The following is a 20,576-nucleotide window of genomic DNA, read 5'->3' as shown; positions in this document are numbered from 1 at the left end:
CGGATTTCTATTTCTTTTGTGTTCCGAACTTGTTCTGTGAAGAAGGTTAGATTAGGGTTGCTGCCGTGACCTTCAAAGGAAGAATAGATTATGTTCTTATCTAAATCCTTTGTGTCCTTAAGTTATCTAAAATAGTTTAAGGATTCATGTTTCCTTCAGTCTTTAGTTTTCTGCCGAGAATATCAGAGAAGAGAAACGGATTATATTGTTTCGAATTATAGATTTGGTCCAGTTGTGATCCCTCTTACCAGATGTCTAGTTGCCCATAATGATTTAATTAGGGTTGCTTACAAAAGGGTTAAGCTGTGAATTTGATATATATGTAATCAGTATTTGCTTTGGTTGCTTGTGGTTTGCAATAGAGTAATTCGGATTCCTTTATTTACTGCCATGAATTGAAGTTTATATTGTTGGTTTTCTTTGCCATCTGATGAAGCATGATTTGGAGAATTAGGGTTGCTTACCAAAGGGTTAAGCTGTGAATTTGATATATATGTTGGTTTGAATAGCTATGTATAGCATTTTGCTTCCCTTATATTACTTTCTTACCGTGGAACTATAAACAACTCCCACCGGTAGGCATGAGCATGAGCAAATCTATTCAAGTGAGCATTTATATTCATTCAAGTAGAAGTAGGCATGAACAGATACATTCAAGTGTGCATTTACATATTCATTCCGTTACTTGCTATTTAGATTTAGTAAATAACATGAACATGTGCAGATTTAGATTTCTAGTTCCTTTGCTATTGGAATAACATGAGCAGATTTCTAGTTTCTTATGTTATTAGATGTGCATGAGTATCCTTCCTTCTAAAACAATCAATTTCTAGTTTCTTTAGAGCTTAATATGCAGAATTGTGTCAGCTTAATATGCAGCATTTTAGTGTGCAGATTTTTATTAAGTATTAGTGTGCAGAATTCATTTACCCTTAGCTGAACATGTGCAGATTTTTATAAGCATAGCATGCAGATTTTTATAAGTATAGTATGCAGATTTTAATATGCAGAATTTTATTAGCATAGTAGGCAGATTTTTGGGTTAAGCATTCCAAAGTTAGATTTTGCTTAAACATTTCAGTTTCTTTTAAAGAAGTATTCTTTTAGAAGTATTAACAAGTATAAGAAAGATAAAGAAAAGAAAGAAAAAGGCCAAGGCCTTAAGTGGATCCCAAAGTCAAGACTTTAGGGATTTTAGCACACAAGGTGCTAAAGAAAATGCCGAGGCATTATATAGAAGTATTAAAAGATAACAAGTATTTTACTTTTATCAGTGGCACTGTACTGGACTCTCTGTCCTTGGGCTGGGCTCCCATAGTCGTCCCTAGGTTTAGATAACCTAGTAGTAACGGCTCGGCCGACGGTCGACGGTCGACGACCATAGGGTCGCCAAATGGGTCGGGTCGTTACAAAAGTAAAAGCACAGTTGCCGGGCCCAAGAAGAAGTTAATTATTATTTTGAAGTATTATAAGTATAAGTTTTGAACAAGTAAAGCAAGTTTTACATAAGTACAAAGTATTAAAGAATAAGTTTAGAACAGATGAACTAAGTTTCACTTTGTTTTAAAATCAGCAAGTTGAGTTTTCTTTTATGCTAGCATGCTATTTAGATTAGCTTACTGTTCTTTGCTATTTTCTGAGCATGAGTAGCTTTATATGTTTAGCATTTCAGCATGTCTTGTTCTTTTATTAGTAGATGAGCATGAGTAGTCTCCAGTAAGTAATCAGTTAGATCATGTTATAGATATATGTACATGCATATCGAGATTTTGTGAGTTAGATAGCGCTTACTAAGCAAATTTTGCTTATAGACTACACTTTCTCTTACTGCAGATAAAGGAAAAGAAAAGATTTAGCAAGGAAGGCGACAAGGTGGCGCGGATGGTGTGTGATGCCAGGACTATGGAAGCCTTGGGACTTAGTTTAAGAATTTATTAAGATTGCCATTTATTAAGAATGTATTAGATGAGTCATTTAGTTTTCCGCTGTTAGTTGATTGTATGTTTTTATTTTGTTTCCGCTATTCATTACTTGCATGATTTGATTTCATTAAACTGCGTGGTGATGTTATTCCTTTTGTGTGTTTGATATGTGTTCCAGCCGCCTGTGGCTGTGTATATTATGTTATGTATGTCAGTTTAAGGTCACCGGTACAGGGGAGATTCTGCCGAAATTTTTCGGTAGGGTTTCCATGTGATTTTTAATCATACCGGTTAAGTAGAGTTAGTAGTTAAGTAACGGTCATCCTTAGAGAATAGTAGTAGTAAGAAGGGTGGTCGTTACATCTTCATTCCAGCTTTTTGTCCTGTACTCCGAGGTTTATTCACCTTCTTTGCTGAAAAGACCTATTTCTTCTTTTTCTTGCCTTTCGACTTAGAAGTAGAACCATTTTCAGCATAGTGAATTTGAGAACTTTGACGAAATATACCTTTTGCTGCCTGTAGTTCTGTCAGAAGTTTCGCCAACGTATACTCTCTTTTGTTCATGTTATAGTTCAGGCGGAACTGCTCAAAACTTTTGGGTAGCTTTTGGAGAATTATATCGACCTTGGTTTCCCCATCGATTTCTCCTCCAAGAACTTGTATTTCGTTCAGATAGGCCATCATTTTGAGGATATGATCCCTTACGGGTGTCCCCTCAGACATGATGGCTGTCATTAGCTTTCTCATTGCCTCTTGCCTAGCAGTCCGACTCTGGTGCCCAAAGAGTTCTTTGAGCTGTTGGTAAATCTTGATGCTGATGTTGTAATACATTTGACATTGATGCCAAAATGTAACACCGCGCCATCTCATCAGCTTTTACCCATTTCTTATGATACTTAATCTCCTCTGGGGTAGAGTCACCGTCAGGTGCATCAGGGCAAGCCTCAGTCAGTACAAACTTATAGCTTTCAGCAGTAAGGACAATGTCCAGGTTTCTTTTCCAATCTATATAGTTGGGTCCAGTAAGTTTGTTCTCTTTCAGTATAATGGCCAGTGGGTTGAAAGTCATCCTAAGAATCACAAAAATAACTTTGGTCAGGACTCTAAATTTAGAATAATATTAATTCCTCAAACAATACTATTTTAAATTAACCAACACCTCAAAACACCGTGAATTTTGTATGCCACGATAGTGTGGACGTATACAAATTCAACATTTGTAAAAGGAGAGTGTAACCCATTAATTTTATTATCTTGTCAACCTAACTTTTGACAAATATAATTAATAGTTGGTTTCCTTCGGTCACACAAATAATAGCAGTAACTCCGATGGGGAGGATACTATTAGACGTGCCTAAGTGTATACCATTACTTGACACTAAGTCTATTAATAAGATTGTGCCCCTTCCAATGGGGAAGAACACACATTCTTAATTAATTTCCTATAGTCATCCAAAATGAAAGTTTGATCTAGTGATCCGCAAACAAACTCATCCGATATGGAGGAAGGCACTCAGAGCCAACGCGCAAGTTTTTTTTGCATCACTTACAAACCAGTAATGGAGACCGTAGAATTTATTAAAATAAATCCCTCTCCCACTTAGTTATTTAAAGTGAGGAATTTTAAACTATGCTAGCATATACCTCATGCATACACACACATCACAGTAAAAGCAATAAATATGGAAATTATTTTCCAACTATTATGGTCTTTTTCTGTTACTGTCCTCCATGTGCTCCAACCTTAGCTGCTGCCATCTTTAGCCACCGCCATCGGGTCGAGTCGTCGCATCCATCTTGCTTCTTATTCCGCTGCGCCTCTAGTGCTCCATAAGTACCACGCCTTGCAAGAATTTGATCCGCGATAAAAATAGAATTTTATATATATCGATCTTATATGCCACGAGGGAATGTACATGTAATCTAGATCGAAAATAAAATTATAAAATCCTAGGGCTAATACAGCTCCTGCTATATTAGTTACATACAATCATGCACACACAAAATATTGCCCTTGACATGTCTAAGGGTCCAATCACACACAACATCAATAAGTCATAATAGTTGGAGCCTGCAACCAAAGAGTTAGCACATCCTACCATTATCCTACCTAAATTATGTATGACATGTGCATAACCTATTTGAATTCTAAACACACAAAGGCAAACCCTAGCTCTGATACCAATTGTTGGTTAATCCTAGGAAAATGTACTGTTTCCACTGTACAAAAATTTTGTACAAGTGTCTAACCTTTCCTTAAATAACCTATTGTGTTCTTAAGAAGTTAAATTAGGAATCGCAGACGGAACTTAATATCATTGATTCCAAATTTAACTTATCTGTTCTTAGTGGTTTAGATTTGAATCGCAAGCATAACTTAACACTATTGATTCAAATCCACCTATGTTATTAATTTCATTAAATATTAATTTTCAAAATTGGCTTCCAGGACTGCATGGCGAGGCACATGGACTTCTTGGATATGGGAGCAACCACCACCGCCTAGACAAAGCCTTTTAAGGAAAGCTAATATTTAATTTCCTTAAATAACTCTAGGTTAACCAAAAAGAACAATCGAATCACAAATTCGAAAAAGAAGAAAACACAAACTCGAAAAACTAATTCGAAAAACTAGATCTAATTGCCTCTTGTATTTAGAATTCTTACAAAGAAAATAACTAGTATGATGCGGAAGAAAATTACTAGTTACACCTTCTCTTTGTAAGCTAATGACCTCGAGATCTTCTGCCGTATTCCTCGCCTCACCTTGGACGTCGTGTGGGTGATGATCCTCCAAGATGAACACCACCCAAAAGCTTCTTCCTCTTCTTCTAAAATCCGGCCACCACCACCACCAAGGAGAAGAGAGCAAAAGGGAAAAGAGAAGGGAGAGGGCCGGCCACACCAAGAGAGTCTCCAAGCAAGAGAATAAGAGTTGTCTCATGAGGCCTCCTCACCCCTTCTTTTATATTACTTGCCCAAGGCAAATAAGGAAAAACTTTTTACAAAAAATAAAATCATCCTCTACTTTTTCCTTTTCCCTTTTTATTTTTCCTTTTCTTTCCTCTTGATTGAATCAATCACCAACATTAATTTTGTGATGATTTTTTATTTTAATTATGGTTGGCCCTTTGCTTGGGCAGCAAGTAAGGTGGTCGGCCACCTCATAAAGGGAAAAAGGAAAAATAAAATTTTTAATAAAATTTTATAAGCCGTTATAAAATTTTATAAGCTCTCTCCTAATTTCCTAAAGTGGGAGTTAAAAAAGGAAAGTTTTAAAAAAATTAAAACCATGTTTTAAAATTTAAAACTTCTCTTATAAAATTTTCTTTTTTAACATGGTGATAGAAATTTTAAATTTTGAAACTTCTCTTCCTTTTTTTTTCTTCGACCATGAAGATGGTTTAAAAAGGAAAGTTTTAAAACTTTTAAATTCTCTTTTAAAACATGTGGCCTAATTCAAAAAAGGAAAGTTTTTAAATTTAAAATCTCTCTTTTAAAACTTGTAGTTTTTTACAAAAAGAAGATTTTAAAAATTCAAAACGCTCCTCCTATTTGAATTAATCTTGGCCGGCCCCTACATGCTTGGTCACCAAGCAATAGGGCTGGCCCCTATAGAAGTGAATGTGATCGGCCCTTGCTTGGTTACCAAGCATTGGGCCGACCCCCTTCTTGGACACCAAGATGAGCCTTTCTTTGGATGGACTTAAGGCTTTAATGAGGCTACGACAGGGACCTAGAGGAGAAATTGGTTTTGGCCTTCCGATGAGCTTGAGTATTCCGTGTTCGCCCCGAACATACAACTCAAGTTCATCGATAATAACTCATTCCACTAGAGAGTTATTACCGCACTACCGCACCAATCCCAAATTACATTATGGGCTCCTTCTTATTATGAGTGTGTTAGTCTCCCTGTTTTTAAGATAACGAATGTCCACTAATTAAGTAAGTTACTGATAACTCACTAAATTAATATCTATCTCTGAGAGTAGTACCACTCAATTTCATCGTCATGTCGGACTAAGTCCACCTGCAGGATTTAACATGATAATCCTTATGAGCTCCTCTTGGGGACATTCTCAACCTAGATAACTAGGACACAGATTCCTTCTATAATCAACAACACACACTATAAGTAGTATCATTTCCCAACTTATCGGGTCTATTGATTTATCGAGCTAAATCTCACCCTTTGATAAGTTAAAGAAATAAATACTAAATATATATGCTTGTTATTATATTAGGATTAAGAGCACACACTTCCATAATAATCAAGGTCTAGTTCTTTTATAAAGTCAGTACAAAAAGAACTTACCTAAAAATGGTCATACTCAATACACTTAGAGTGTACTAGTGTAATTTATTAGTCAAGATAAACTAATACTTAATTACACTACGACTATTCCAATGGTTTGTTCCTTTTCATCTTAGTCGCGAGCAACTGTTTATAATTTATAAATAACCAATAACATGATTTTCTATGTGTGACACCACACACCATGTTATTTATAATATAAATTAATTGAACAACTTACATTTAACAAATAAATGTAGATATTGACCAATGTGATTCCTTTATTTCAAAAATAAATGTTTACAAAAGCTAGGCTTTTAATATACACTCTAACAATCGGGACGCCTGGAAGCGTTCCAGGCGCCTAGAGTGGGATAGAAATCTATCCCCTGACGCAACGGTCAACATCCATGTCGAAGTGGATAAAATAAGGTTCCGGGCGCTCGAAATGGGTCCGGGCGCCTGGACCATAAAAGTCAATAGGGTTGACTTTTTTCAGTTCGGGCCCTCTGCTCCGGTGCTGCTAGCCTGGGTGATTTCTGCCATCCGGAATAGGGCTCACTCGAACCCAACTTCTGACCTTTGAGCAAACTTCCGCTCTTGCTTCTCGTCGCTCGGAAACGTCGCACGCGTACTCTTCCATAGCACCTCATCCCTCGAGCGAATAGAGCACGTCGGCTCTCTCCCATGTCGTCCTTCTCGCTAGTTGCGTGTGTTTGCTCGACTTTTTGTGCTCCTAAGCTCCTGCACACTTAAACACAAGGTTAAACACAACAAAACCTGACCTAACTTAGTTGATCACATCAAAATCACCTTGGGGTACCAACAATCTTCCTCTTTTTGATGTAAGCAACCCAGGTTAAGTTAGGATAAACAAATGTAAAATAAAAAGCAATAAATTTGCAATTCAAGTGCAAATTTTTTTTAAAAAAAATCTAGCTCCCCCTAGAATTAACTTCCCTTCTCCCCCTTTCATCACATAAAAATGGGGTACCAAAAAAAATCTAAGGGTAACTTTTATAAAACTCTGATTTTCAAATAATTTTGAAAATTTTATCAAGATTTTGAAAATACTGAAAATAATTTTGATAGCACTAAAAGTGTAATATTTTTAGAAAAAAAAAATTCTAAGTAAAAGAATTTTTGTGAAACAATCAATAATTTCCTTAGTTAAACAAATTTTCAAAAACTAATTTTGTAGAAATTTTGGTAAAGTAAATCTGATACTAAAAAAAACTTTAAGTCTAAAAAAATTCCTAAGTAAGAAAAAAAATTCTAAGAAAAAATTTTTGTGCAACGTATAAAATAAATTTTGGTAAAGCAAAGTTTATAAAATAACTTAAAAACAGATGAGAAATTTTTCTAAGTTAAACAAATTTGCAGAGAAAAATTTGAGAATTTTCCAAAAAAAAATTGAATAACTATTAAAGCATTAATTTCAATTTTAATACTCTATCTGTTAGTCAATTAAACATTTTATTTCAATATTTGACTTTCAGGTTGTGGCGAGGCACTTGGCTTTCTTGGTTATTGGAGCAACAACAACTTTTTAGAAAAAGCCTCATAAGGAAATTAAACATTTAATGTACTCTCTGAAAGCCCTAAGTCCAATTTTAATTAAGACAAGTGTTTAGAACCCAATATAGGTTCCCTCCAACTGGGTTAATTAGGAATTTCTTTGGAATGTATTTTTGAGAAACTTTCCTAATTTTTCCTTTGTGATATTTAAAATACCAGTTCATTATATCTTCTAATACTTACTATATTTGCATATATGATTTTTCAAGTTTTTTTTTATTTTTGTAAATTGTCATTTTCTAGCTTTAATTTATCAAAATCTTCTAATGGATAATATTTTGCTAGAATTACTTTTAATTCTTTAAAAAAAATTTCTAATTTGCAACAACTTTAGTTAATAATTTCATAAATTTAAATATTTTATCGGGAGGAAGAGATCATATCTGACTTACCTTGTCGATCTCGTTGTTCGTGGCTCCCCCTGAACTGTTACTTTCTTCCGATGTCTCTCTCCCTTCATCGATGCTCTCGATGCTCATTTCGGAGGAGCTTTCTTCATGTTCATCTTGATGACTTGCCATCAACGCAAGCCCGAAGAAAGCCTCAACTTCCGATTCGAACGATGTTTCATCCCACATCACCTTTAAAGTCTTGTACTTGTTCGTTTGGACAGGCTTCTTTCCTTTGTCTTTATCCTTGTTCCTTAACTTAGGAAAGTTATCCTTAACGTGCCCTTCTTTATTGCAATGGTAGCATCTGATTGTCCTTTTCTTTCTACCCTACGGATGGTTACTTTTTCTTGATTTAAATAACTTTTTAAAACATCTTACCATCATTACCATTTCTTCGTCGTCGAGAGAGGATTCTAATTCATGTTCGTCTCTCGTTGCCTTGAAGGTGATATTGTGCTTCAACTCTTTTGTACCTGCACATCTCGATTCATGCACTTCAAAAGTTGAAAATGTAGGATCAAAAAGAATTTAGATATCTCCACAATGGTATGATATTGTCCACTTTGGGCCTAAGCCCTCATGGTTTTGCTCTTGGCCTCAACAAATAGGCATTTTTTGGATAAACTTCTAGACTATGGTGAGTCACTTGGACATCATTAGAGTAACCATGCCTTCAAGGTTTTCCAAATAGTCATATCCACTGAACTTAGTACAAAACCTTGGTCTAAATAGTTAGGATCCGTAAGGGGTAGCTTCGGTCAGTTCTACTTAGTCAGATGCACCAGCTCGAAGTCATATCTTCCTAGACATGCATAGACTAAGTTTCCCTAACGTACTATCATCCAAAACTTCACCAGTACCATTGGTGAAGTTAAACTGTTATCCTTCTTTCTTCTAATCCTATTTACCCTGCCGGGTAGGTTATTTTTGGAGGTGTCAGCTATTCTGAAGCCTCCTCCCATATTGTTGATTTACCTTTTATGATTTAATTTATAACTTAGATTTAAGTTTTTAATTATTTTCTTTTGATGATTTATCTTTTTATAAATATAGTTTTTCTTTTGGCTCCTCCTAGATCATAGCCTCGATATGGTCTATTAAGGTAGTGTACTTGATTCTTGGAGACCCAATATTGACTAAGTCAAACAATTCATTAGTTAAGTTAACAAATTTAAGTTAACCTTTAGGCTGACTTTTAGTTTGATTTAGTTTAGATCTAATTTAATTCAATTTAAGGTTAGATTAAAGTTAGATTCAATTTTAGTTTAGGTTTAGGTTAGATTTAAATTAAGTTTAGTAAATAAAAGGTACTTGATTATAGCTTGGTTTATAGTGTTTAAGTTTTACTTTAGACTTATAATCCAAGTCTAGATTTTGTTGATTAGTTAAATTATTAATAATCTTTTCTAACTTATCTATTTTATCTTTTAAGATATTATTCTGTTTCTCTAATTTTCTCAATGTTAATTTCTTATGTTTATTAAATAATTTTAAGTTATTCTTATTTAGATTTGAATTAACTCTATTTATTGTATTGTTAGCATGCATATCCAATTTTGAAGAAAAATCTATACTAGAGCAAACAAGGTTATTTAGAGTACTGACATGTGTTGAAAAGATTGGATTTTCATATAATGTAAATTTATTTACCTTGATTTCTCTCCCTGGATTATTGAGTCTTCTTTCTGGGCATTGTCTTTTGTAGTGCCCCATTCGTTTGCATTTAGAGCATTCAATGTGCTTCTTCCCTTTCCTGATCATTTTCTCCTTCTCCTCCGATTGTGCCAATCGAATCTTATGAGTAGGGCACTCGTTTCTATAGTGCCCTCTCTCCCTACACTTAAAACAAGTTATGTGAAATTTACAATTTGAATTTATAAGTTTACCTTTAGGATCCATGATAGGATTCTCCCCCTTGACTGTTGTCATTTCAAATTCTGACTTAGATTCAGATATCTCATCTTTGGCCATCAGTGCAATGAAATCGATATGCTCTGATTCTTCTGAGTCTGGTTCGGAGGTTGACTCTGGGGATTCAAATTCAGATTCGGACTCAGCTTCTATTTGATCTTCTGGCTCTGAAGGGATCTCATAAAGCTTGAGCAATTTCTCCCAAAGCTCCTTAGCATTGTTGAACTTTCCAACTCGATCAAGATTTGAATTTGTTAGTCCGCATAGGAGAATACAAGTTGCTTTTGCATTTGCCTCGAATGCCCTTATTGTTTGTGCATCCCACTTGTCACACGTGATGGGTACACCTTCTTCAGTGGGGACAATAAATCCAATATGGAATATGGTCCATATTTCCTCTTCGGTCTTCAGTTGGTGCTCCACCTGGTCTTTTCGGTATCTGAAATTCTCGTCGGACGGAACTGGTAGGCATGTGGAGTTGTACCCATCTTCGTAGGCCATTAAGAAGGAATCTCGTAAAATAAAAACAATAAAACTTGTTCCAAGACGTGGTCTTGGATTAGTAGTGCGGGAAAAAGATAGAAATAGGAATTCATGAATTTCAAGAAAAAATAATAAAATATTATAAAAATATTATATCAAATTTTGCTAAATGCGATATTTTATCAATACTAATGAGTGGTGAAGAGATGAGAATGAATTTTTTTCAAAAAAATAATTTTGGAGGGAAAAAAACGAAAGACGTAAGGTTTTATTTTTACCCTAAACGAACGAGAAAGCGACGAAAAAATACTCGAATGGTAGTTGTACAAATTCAGAGCAACCCCGCTCTGATAACCCCAACAGAAAATAATTCTTTTCTATGTGTTTTCAATGTGGGACTATGTTTGCAACCTTGCAATCCCAACAGAAAATAATTCTTCTAAGGTAATAGATTCTAAGTCCTTAGAAATATAGAAGACATCTACTAGTGATGCCCATTTTGTATTTCTAGGGAATGCATTAAGAGTGTACCTTAGCGAATCTCGGTTGCTTACCTTTTCTCCGAGATTCGAAAGTCCAGTGATGAGCTCCTTAATCCTCGAGTGAAGGTGTGCAATCGTTTCATCTTCTTCAAATCGTAGATTGGTGAGCTGGTTGCGAAGTAAGTCCCTTCTTGCGAGTTTGGCTTTGGACGTCCCTTCGTATAGCTCAAGGAACTTCTCCCAAAGCTCCTTTGCTGAGTTGTAGGTGTCGATCCGGTTGGCTTCTTGTGGCGGAAGGACGCTCAGCAGATGGAACTCTGCTTTGCCGTTTACCACGTAGTCGACCTGCTCCTTCTTTGTCCACTGGTATTCTTCCTTACCCTTGGGTGCTACAAAACCGAACTTCATTATTAAAAGTAATTCAAAGCCGGTTTTAAAGAATACCTGTATTCGGTTTTTCCAGTTAGCAAACTCCCTCTTGAACTTCGATAGGTATATACTCGGTCCGGCCATTGATTCGGTGCTTCGATCGGCGGTTAGTCCTCCTAAACCGTGTTGGCTCTGATACCACTTGATAGGACTAGTTGGCCGGCTAAAAGGGGGGTTGAATAGCCCTACACAAATAAATAGACGAACCCTCGGACAACTAACTTAAATAGCGAACACTTGCATAAAATAACAAAGAAATCAAACACACAGAGGCTCAAAGAGTTTTTACTTGGTTAAAACCGGGGATATTGTTAATCCAAGGAAATGAATTGTACTACTTTCTCCTTCAGGCGGAGAAACCTCTTTACAACAATATAAGTACAGAAAATGAGATGTAAAACTAACAAAAAGAAGCGCATAAGTGTTGTTTATCAAGAATGATTGTTGTTCTTCGGCTTATGAACCAAGGTTGTATTTATAACCTTGGCCGAGGCGCCTGGAAGCGTTCCAGGAGTCTGGAGTGGGATAGAAATCTATCCCCGACGCAACGGTCAACATCCACGTCAAAGTGAATAAAATAAGGTTCCAAGCTCTCGGAAGGGTTTCGGGCGCTCGAAACCTAAAAGTCAATAGGGTTGACTTTTTCCAGTCTGGACCCTCTGCTCCGGTGCTACTCGTCTGGGTGATTTCGGTCATCCGGAATAGAGCTCACCCGAACCCAACTTCCGGCCTTCGAGCAAACTTCTGCTCCGACTTCTCATCCCTCAGAAATGTCGTGCGCCTCCCTCTCGTCCGCTCGCGTACTCTTCCGCATCACCTCGTCCCTCGAACGTACAGAGTCCGTCGGCTCTCTCCCGTGTTATCTTTCTCAGTAGCTATATCTTTCGCTCGACTTCTTGTGCTCCTAAGCTCCTGCACACTTAGACATAAGGTTAGACACAACATGACCTAATCTAACTTAGTTGATCACATCAAAATCACCTTGGGGTACCAACAAGCCGGATTATGAATTTTAAATCAACTAAATTAATCAAAAATCCAACGGAATTTTAAAAAAAGAATCTATGAAAACTTAAAATCAAATTAACCAAAATGAATTTTTAAATTCTTTAGATCGGTTGATTCAATTTTATTAAATTTTTGCTATGTTTAACATAAGTTTTGTAAACATGGTTCAAATTAAATTTACAATAACATTCATGTAATATTAATCCATCAAACTGATTGTTGTTCCCGTGTAACGGTACGCTTTCTTAGTTTTCTATATATCAGGATCGAGTCCTACTCTCATCGGCCTGTGCATATTGATAGTCGGTACCGGCCACTCTGAGTATTGTACTGACGAGCTACTCCGAGTATTTTCCAATTTATTTGATAGTCGGTATCGGCCACTCTGAAATTAACCTGCGGCCGTCACCTTTTCATGCCTTGTTCAGTGACTTGGTGCGTGCTATGCTATGAGAGGGGAAGCCTTACGCTCTGTAAAAGATCACTACGCCCGCTTGCTCGACCTGTGCATCCTCCACAAGAACCCAGCTCCGGCCGCACGAGTCCACTCCAAGATCATTGTCGCCGGCCTCGACCGCGACTCCTTCCTCTGTGTCAAGCTCATCGCCTTCTACTCCATCTCCGGCCAACTCCACAAGGCCGATGCTGTCTTCAGCCGCGCTCCCCACCGCGACGCCTTCGTCCTCAACTCCATGATCAGAGCGTACTCCTCCCACGGCCTGCACCGGGAAGCCATCGACCTCTTCCATCGGAAGAGGCATGACGGCGTCCGGCTGGATTCCTACACCTTCTCCTGCGTCGTCAAGGCCTGCGCCTCGATTTCCGATCTCGCGCGAGGGAAGGAACTGCACGGCCTCGCCTCCGAGAGAGGCCTCCACTCCGATGTGTTTGTGGGCAACTCGCTGATGTGCATGTACGCGAGATGCGGGAGGATGGAGGAAGCGCTCGAGGTGTTCGAAGGGATGCCGCAACAGGACACCGTGTCGTGGACCTCGATCATTTCGGCCTACGCGATCAACGGTCACAAGGGAGAAGCTGTGGAGAAGATGAGGCAGATGATCGAAAGCGGATTAAAGCCCGACCAAGTCACCGTCCTTGCAATCCTTTCGATGGCCACCGATGCGGCTGTCGTCCGAGAAGTGCATGGCTACGTCTTGAGAAGTGGGTTTGAACTGACGCCGATGCTGCAGAATTCGCTTATATCAGCTTATGGCAAGTGCGGCAGGGTAGATGACGCACGGAAGGTGTTCGAGAGATGTTCCCGAGTTAACAGAGTCACTTGGAACTCCTTGATCTGCGGTTATGCTCAGAATGGGCTGTTCCAAGAAAGCATGCAGCTTCTCAGGGAGATGAAGCGTTCTGGATGCGATCTCGACGTCATTACTTACAGTGGCATGGTGTCTTCCTTTTCTCAGAATAATCTCTTCGATGAGGCAATGGAGGTCTTCGACGAATTAGTGAATGCAGGGTTGAAGCCGGATGTTGTAGCTATTGCAAGTGTATTGCCGGCGATTTCAGGTTTGCTGCTCTCTAGTTGCTGTAAGGAAATTCATGCTTACTCTTTCAGACATTGGCTGGAGTCGGATCGCCGAATCCGAAATGCTTTGGTATCAGTTTACAGCAAATTTGGACGTGTGCAATGTGCTGAACTAGTTTTCAAGGCAATCCCAGATCCAGATGTGATATCCTGGAGTTCAATGATCATGGGTTATGCTCAAAACCATTATTTTGTGGAAGCTTTGGATACATTTCAGCAGATGATGAAGGCAGGAACAAAGCCCAACCCTCTTACAGTCACCAGTGTTCTTTCAGCTTGTGCGGGTGTTTCCTGGCTGAGGCAAGGGAAAGAGCTGCATTCATGGGCAGTGAAGAACTCCGTCGACGACCAGTCATATGTCGGAAGTGCTCTAGTGGACATGTATGCCAAGTGCGGAAGGTTGAACGACTCCAGAAAGGTGTTCGACTTAATGATAGAAGACAAGAGCTTGGTCACTTACAATGCGATGATCGGGGGTTATGCCGTGCACGGATTGGCAGAGGATGCGCTTGAGGTTTTTCGCATGGTGAAGGAGCCTGATCAAGTGAGCTTCATTGCGGCATTGTCAGCGTGCAGCCATGGAGGAAAAGTCGAAGAAGGGATCAAATTATTTCACAGCATGAAGGATATGGAAGTGAGACCTAGAGAGGGGCACTACGCTTTGATGGTGGACTTATTGGCACGGTCAGGAAGATTGCAAGATGCTCTCGATCTCATAGCAACAATGCCGATGAAACCAAGTTTGGAAATTTGGGGAGCAATGCTTGGAGCATGCAAGATACACTCTAACTTGGAGATGGGCATCTACACTGCGAATCAGATCATTGAGTCGGGCAGTGGGAATTCGGGGTACTTCGTATTGCTTTCGAACATATTGGCGAATTTTGGGAGGTGGAAAGAGGTGGAGGAGATCCGGGAGGCGATGACAGGTAAGGAAGTGAAGAAGGGTGCAGGGTGCAGTTGGGTAGAGGTGAACAAGAATGTGCATTCATTTGTTGCAAAGGATAGGTCGCAGCATCCGAAGTCGGAGAGCATGTTCATGATGCTAAATGTGTTGAATGAACATATGAAAGGAATGAGTTGCTAGCTTGTCTCTCACCCAATTTGTGGGGGTGTGACTACGAAGATATAGAGGAGAGCTACAGTTTAAACAAACTCGGGAATCGTTTGTTTAGCTTTGCCCAAACAAATCGTTTACTGACTGGTAGCTGCAGATGATTTATGGGGTTCACTTATAGAATAATATCTTCATTTTTGTAACTTCCGATTTAAATTATTCTGCCATGGATCAAGTGTTATTTCAATCGCACTCCAAACAAAATTTGAAGGCTGATCCGGTTACAAAGAGGTAAACATCTAGAAAGAAACCTCTATATACGAATGTAACCATCATAATAATTCTGCGTGTGTTATGGTACCAAAAAGACATCACCATATCACTACAAAGGAGTGCTACACTAACAACCTTGAAAACTTAATAGGTTTCCAATTCAACCAACTACGAAATAAAGGCCACAGGTGCTCTTTTCCACAAAAATTCTTCATCAACATACTCGAGGATACAGATATTAAGCATTATAGGTAACTTAAGGCCATACTAATAAGTACATTTTAGTACCGGAAGGTGTTGTCCTGGCCATACTTGCTTCTGATATTGTAATGATCATACTTTGGATCGCTATAGTTCGTGGACTTCATGTCAGCTGATTTTGCCTCAGTGCCAACAGCACCATAAAGAACCTCTGAACTCTTGTCACGATGGCGGGGACGTGCTCGATCCTTTGAGGTCTGAAAGTCCTCAGCCGAGCCATAGAAGCTAGAGTAATCAGGTCTCTTTGAGGATCTATGCTTACTGGGTTGTGATGGATCCTTGAATTTAGGTATCTTGTTAGATTTCTGGAGCTTTGGTGTAGCATTGCTGGTAACATTTGGTTCGTGAAGTGTCTCAGGCATAGGTGGGGTGCTCTTTTGTTTCTGCACAAGCTGTGGCTCAGTTTTATCTTCAGGCATTATAAGATGATCTTTCAGAGGACTCAGTCCAGTTCTACGTCCGAGATTAAATGGAAAGATGTTGAGAAGCATGTTGCCAATCCCTTCAAATGCAAATTTAGATAGATCAACGAGAAGCCTCCCTAGAGATGGCCATCCAGCTCCAGGCTCTTCCTTAATGGATTCTACAACTAGAGCTGGTTTCTCATGCGACTTGTGCATGTGTTGTACACTTTCAGAGACTTGGTTCTGAAGAAACATAAACCAGAAACTAAAATCCAATAAAGGAGACGTATAATAATTTCTCTGCTAATCTCAAGTAAACTTTCTTTATGTTAGATTTGCATCATGTCAGAATTAAATCTATTTTTTACATTGGCACTAAATGAATTCCCTAATCGCATTCGTGATAAACATCCTTTGTGTATATTATTCTAGTATGATAATAAGAAAAGATAAGAGAGAACAGTTAAGATAGATGAAAAACAAATATCTGCAAACAGGTTCAAATATCTTATACCTACCATTTAACAGTGAGACACTCGAAGAACATATTAATAAGAATAAAGAGTGAATGCTAAAATGGAGAAGGGTTTTGAATTCTTGTTTGATTGTTGTGTATCTCTTATGCTATTCCAAAATTTTTATAAAGTTTAATATACAACTAGCCTTGCTTTATGGGTCAGTGTCGGGTGGTTTCTGAATAATGAATGCAAAAAGTTAGTATTAACAGAGATGAAATTACTAACATTAATTTGTGAGATAATGAGAAAAATTGGAAAAACTATTACGAACCAAGAGTGGTTAGTGCAACACATAATAAGATGAGAGACAATATGCTACACTAATAAGAAGATGTTAAAGACAATCAATACATTCTAGATTTAGATGAGTTGGTCTTCATTCTAGTTAAATAGAGGGGTAAGATCCATGTAACTGACCCAAATCTTTGGAACCCATGGATAAATTGTAGTATCTATAGTTGATGCATAAATATTGCGTCAGAAAAATAAACAAGTGCTAAACAAAATAAAGTTGTATGGTTTATCACCTTCTGGGAAATAAATGGTCCAAATCCATACTGAAACAAGCATGAGATGTACCCTGCAAATATTGCACCAATGACCATAATAATATCTGCCACAAAAGAACCAGAAACAATAAGTTGTTATATCAATTGTAATTTGGATCATGAGGATAATTTTTTATAAAAAAGACTTTGTCAAATTGAGTCATTCACAATTTCAGATAAAGAATCAAGAAATGAGATACCAACAGTAAATTTTTGGAGACATTACATTATATGAAAGAAAAATACTATAGTAAACTACAGGCGTCAATTATCTACTTTGTTTTCTCTAGTGATTTCGTCCACCTATGTTGCATAAATAAAGGTTAGCTTACTATGCAGTTTGAGTAGTCAGAATAGTCAGACTTCAATGTGAAATTCAAAAGACAAAAAAAAACAAATGAGAAATGACATGAAACACTCGAGTAAGATATAATAATATGAAACATCAGCTATCTATCAGTTTTTCGGATGAAAACAATACTATTACTTCAATACAATAGAACGAGTTAGACTTCTCTAAACTTCTTGAAAGACTAAGTGTTTTATGTCATTTATCAAAAGAGGGGAAAAAAATAAGATTGAAATTTATCATCTTAACCTTAGGATGGAGGAGTCATAGCAGCAGAAAAAAATCATCACCAGTGTATGACAATTGATAGTGATATGTGCCAAAATCCAGGCATCAGATGCACACAGTGTAAAAAAAAACTTGCCCAAGAACAAATATTACAGAAATGAAAACAGGCATTAAAATCATGAACAAAAACAAACAGGGAACAATACAAAATCCTCTGGCATCAAAGATAAAAAGTTTACTAGAAACTTTCTTACATTACAGTTTTACAAGTTGAGTCTTGTTCGCAATAACAACCAAAGCCTTCAAATATGCATCATCATGCCCTTGTGGTTTCTGGTTTATATACATTCATTCCTTTCCCTAATACCATATTACCAATTAACAAACAAGAATCACCTTGCATTTTGACAAGTGATAGATGACTGAGTTCATATTTTTCAACTTGTTATGCCAATGTCCAAGAAGAACCAAATTATAGTCTTTATTTATAACACTAACAAGAAGGGGAGTATTAGCGCAACGGTAAAGTTGTTGCTTTTTGACTAAAATGTCACGGGTTCGAATCCTGGAAACAGTCTCTTGCAAAAAACAGGGTAAGGTGGATCCTCCACCAGGACCCCGCATGGCGGGAGCTTCGTGTACCGAAGTGCCCCATTTATAACACTAACAAATTTTCTCAATAGATTACAGCTCAACTTGAAATGAAGCTTGAAGTTTACAAGTGTTTAACAGTAATTCGAGAACATGGAAGAGAAAATATTGGAACAATAGTGCCATATCGCAAGGTGGAAAATGTATTCCAGTTCTATGTTTCTTGATTACAAAAATAACTATATATGAAGGAACATCACTGGAAAGTTTTAAGTAACCTGGTGTAGATACTGAAGTATCTTGGTATTCACAGTCCTCTTGCTGAAGAGAAATCTGGCGAAGAGCAGCATTACCCCTGTCTACAACTATAAGAGAACAAGTTCTTCCAACATATACCACATCAAAGTCACTAGAAAACTTAGCATCATCACTTGGTCCATCTCTATAACCTGCTAAATTGGATTTCCCTCCAGCAATAGTAGTTACACCTGATAACAGGGACAAATAAAAAAGCAGGTTTTTTTTGACATTTGCAGAAATTGGTGACTTAATTTTGCATTTCTTCAGCTCCAAATTCAGAAGGCTTTGTCCAAGTATCGTACCTGTTTCACTTATCTTACGAATAGCCAGATTGGAGGTATCAGCAACATACACATTCCCTTTGTCATCCATAGTGACACCTTTTGGATGATAGAAACGAGCATCAGCAGGTTTACCATCTACATGCCCAGAGTATCCCTGAAATGAACCAGCAACCAGTCTTGCTCTGCTATCTGCAACTCCATTTTTGTAAACCCAAATTACAATGCCAAAAAATACGAGCATATGTCTCATTTTGACTAATATAAACAAAAAAGTGATCGTCTCAACAAAAGTCTCAGATAGCATAGCCCCGAAGTATAACTCCAAAGAACTTATAACCTAAGATCTCTACTGATAGTTTGCAATAAAAAGACATGCAAGTGAAAGGAAGGCGGAATTACACTGGGAGAGAGGAGGAGTGATCCGAACTATATTATTGTTTGTGGCATCAACTGCGAAGAGCTCGCCCTCTGGGGAAACCCGGATGGCGTGTGGCAGCACTCCAAGCTTGCCGCCCTCCACAAGCGTCTCCACGAAGTACCCACTCTCGAAGTCGACGACGTCCCCATCTGCCAACCATCATATGGGACACACAGCTTGAGTCGCAAAGGAACAACTTTGAAGAAAAATCGAAGAGAAAGATGCCTCCACCTACCATGCTGGGTTGTTTTCGGGGCGGACTTGGTCCATTTGAGAACATGGGACAAATGCTTCACAATGGCACCTGCAGGATCATAACAAAAGAGTGATCCGCGCAATCTTCGGAGAGAAGGAGCAAAAAATAGATATAACCACAACGGGGTCGCTTCGACGACGACCCACAGGGCTACCTACCTTGCGTTTTGGAATCGAGAAAGGCGGCGGCGTAAGAAGCAGGGGTGGAGCTGACGATAAGGAAGACAACGAAGAGGAAGAGAACGGATCGATCCATCTCGCAGCTCAGAAGAAGCGAGCGAGAGAATCGGGCGGAAAGCAGAAAGGTACTAGTCCGTGAAGCAGTTCGCTCGGTGGGAGTGTGATGCTGCCGGCTGCAGTGTCATGGGCTCTGTTGAAAGCGAAGAAGAAAGGAAAGAGAAAAGGCAGGCCCCTTTTCAAGCTGTAACAAAATGGGCTGATAAGCGGTCCTGGTAGATGAAGGCCCAACATGGTCGAATGGATGATGTCTTTGAGGTTTGCCCAATGGACTGTTAAATGAGCCTCGTCTACGAAGGCCCAACAAGGCTTAATGGGAATCCAACCATTGTAATTACCTCCACTATTTAAAAATACTAATGGACAGCCGAGATGCGTCCATCATCATTGTTATTGGACAAATCATTCACGCTTAAAAAGCCACAATTAAAGAGAAATTACATCTCAATAAATTCTTTATGCAACCATCGTATTAAAGATAAAGTGCACTTAACGAGTGAAAGGAATATATATACATAACCAGTGAAAGGAATAAATTCTTTATGCAACCATCGTATTAAAGTGCACTTAACCAGTGCGCGACTACGCGTGCATAGGATATCATATTTTAATTTTTTAAAAAAAAAATTGAATTAAAACAAATAATTAAATTATTTTTTAAAAATTTTATTTTTAGGATTCAAATTTTGGATTATAGTATTAAAGTTATTTTTTTTTATATTTTACCTTAGGGTTTAGGCTTTCGATTATAGTATTAAAGTTATTTAGAGTTCAGGTTTTGGGTTATAATATTAAAGTTATTTTTTTTTAGATTTTA

General features: G+C 38.0%; 2 protein-coding genes across 2 annotated transcripts; one reads left to right on the top strand and one right to left on the bottom strand.

Annotated features, from left to right (window-relative positions):
- Positions 1-12,781: 12,781 nt before the first annotated feature.
- On the top strand, positions 12,782-15,304 carry LOC122009606 (pentatricopeptide repeat-containing protein At5g16860-like). Its single transcript, XM_042565823.1, has one exon. It carries the CDS (start codon positions 12,949-12,951, stop codon positions 15,121-15,123), a length of 2,175 nt encoding a protein of 724 aa, XP_042421757.1. The 5' UTR covers positions 12,782-12,948; the 3' UTR covers positions 15,124-15,304.
- Positions 15,305-15,374: 70 nt separating this feature from the next.
- Positions 15,375-19,927, bottom strand: LOC122009607. The gene is made up of 7 exons (XM_042565825.1): positions 19,682-19,927; positions 19,503-19,571; positions 19,249-19,416; positions 18,868-19,038; positions 18,544-18,753; positions 17,077-17,162; positions 15,375-16,274 (listed from the first exon to the last, which is right to left on the bottom strand). Exons 1-7 carry the CDS (start codon positions 19,776-19,778, stop codon positions 15,648-15,650), a joined length of 1,428 nt encoding a protein of 475 aa, XP_042421759.1. The 5' UTR covers positions 19,779-19,927; the 3' UTR covers positions 15,375-15,647.
- Positions 19,928-20,576: the final 649 nt, after the last annotated feature.

This window comes from Zingiber officinale, chromosome 8A, assembly GCF_018446385.1.
Source record: "Zingiber officinale cultivar Zhangliang chromosome 8A, Zo_v1.1, whole genome shotgun sequence".
NCBI lineage: Eukaryota > Viridiplantae > Streptophyta > Magnoliopsida > Zingiberales > Zingiberaceae > Zingiber > Zingiber officinale.
Note: the sequence above shows the minus strand (reverse complement) of the source record. Positions and strands in the feature narration are given on the sequence as shown.

Bases quoted from the DNA above. Each gene is read 5' to 3' on its own strand.
- LOC122009606 (XM_042565823.1), top strand. From the start codon at position 12,949: ATGAGAGGGGAAGCCTTACGCTCTGTAAAAGATCACTACGCCCGCTTG.
- LOC122009607 (XM_042565825.1), bottom strand. From the start codon at position 19,778: ATGGATCGATCCGTTCTCTTCCTCTTCGTTGTCTTCCTTATCGTCAGC. The intron at 19,039-19,248 runs GTAATTCCGCCT...ATGGAGTTGCAG, and splicing joins CACTCCTCCTCTCTCCCAGT to ATAGCAGAGCAAGACTGGTT. The intron at 17,163-18,543 runs GTTACTTAAAAC...CTTTTGTGGCAG, and splicing joins TACTTCAGTATCTACACCAG to ATATTATTATGGTCATTGGT.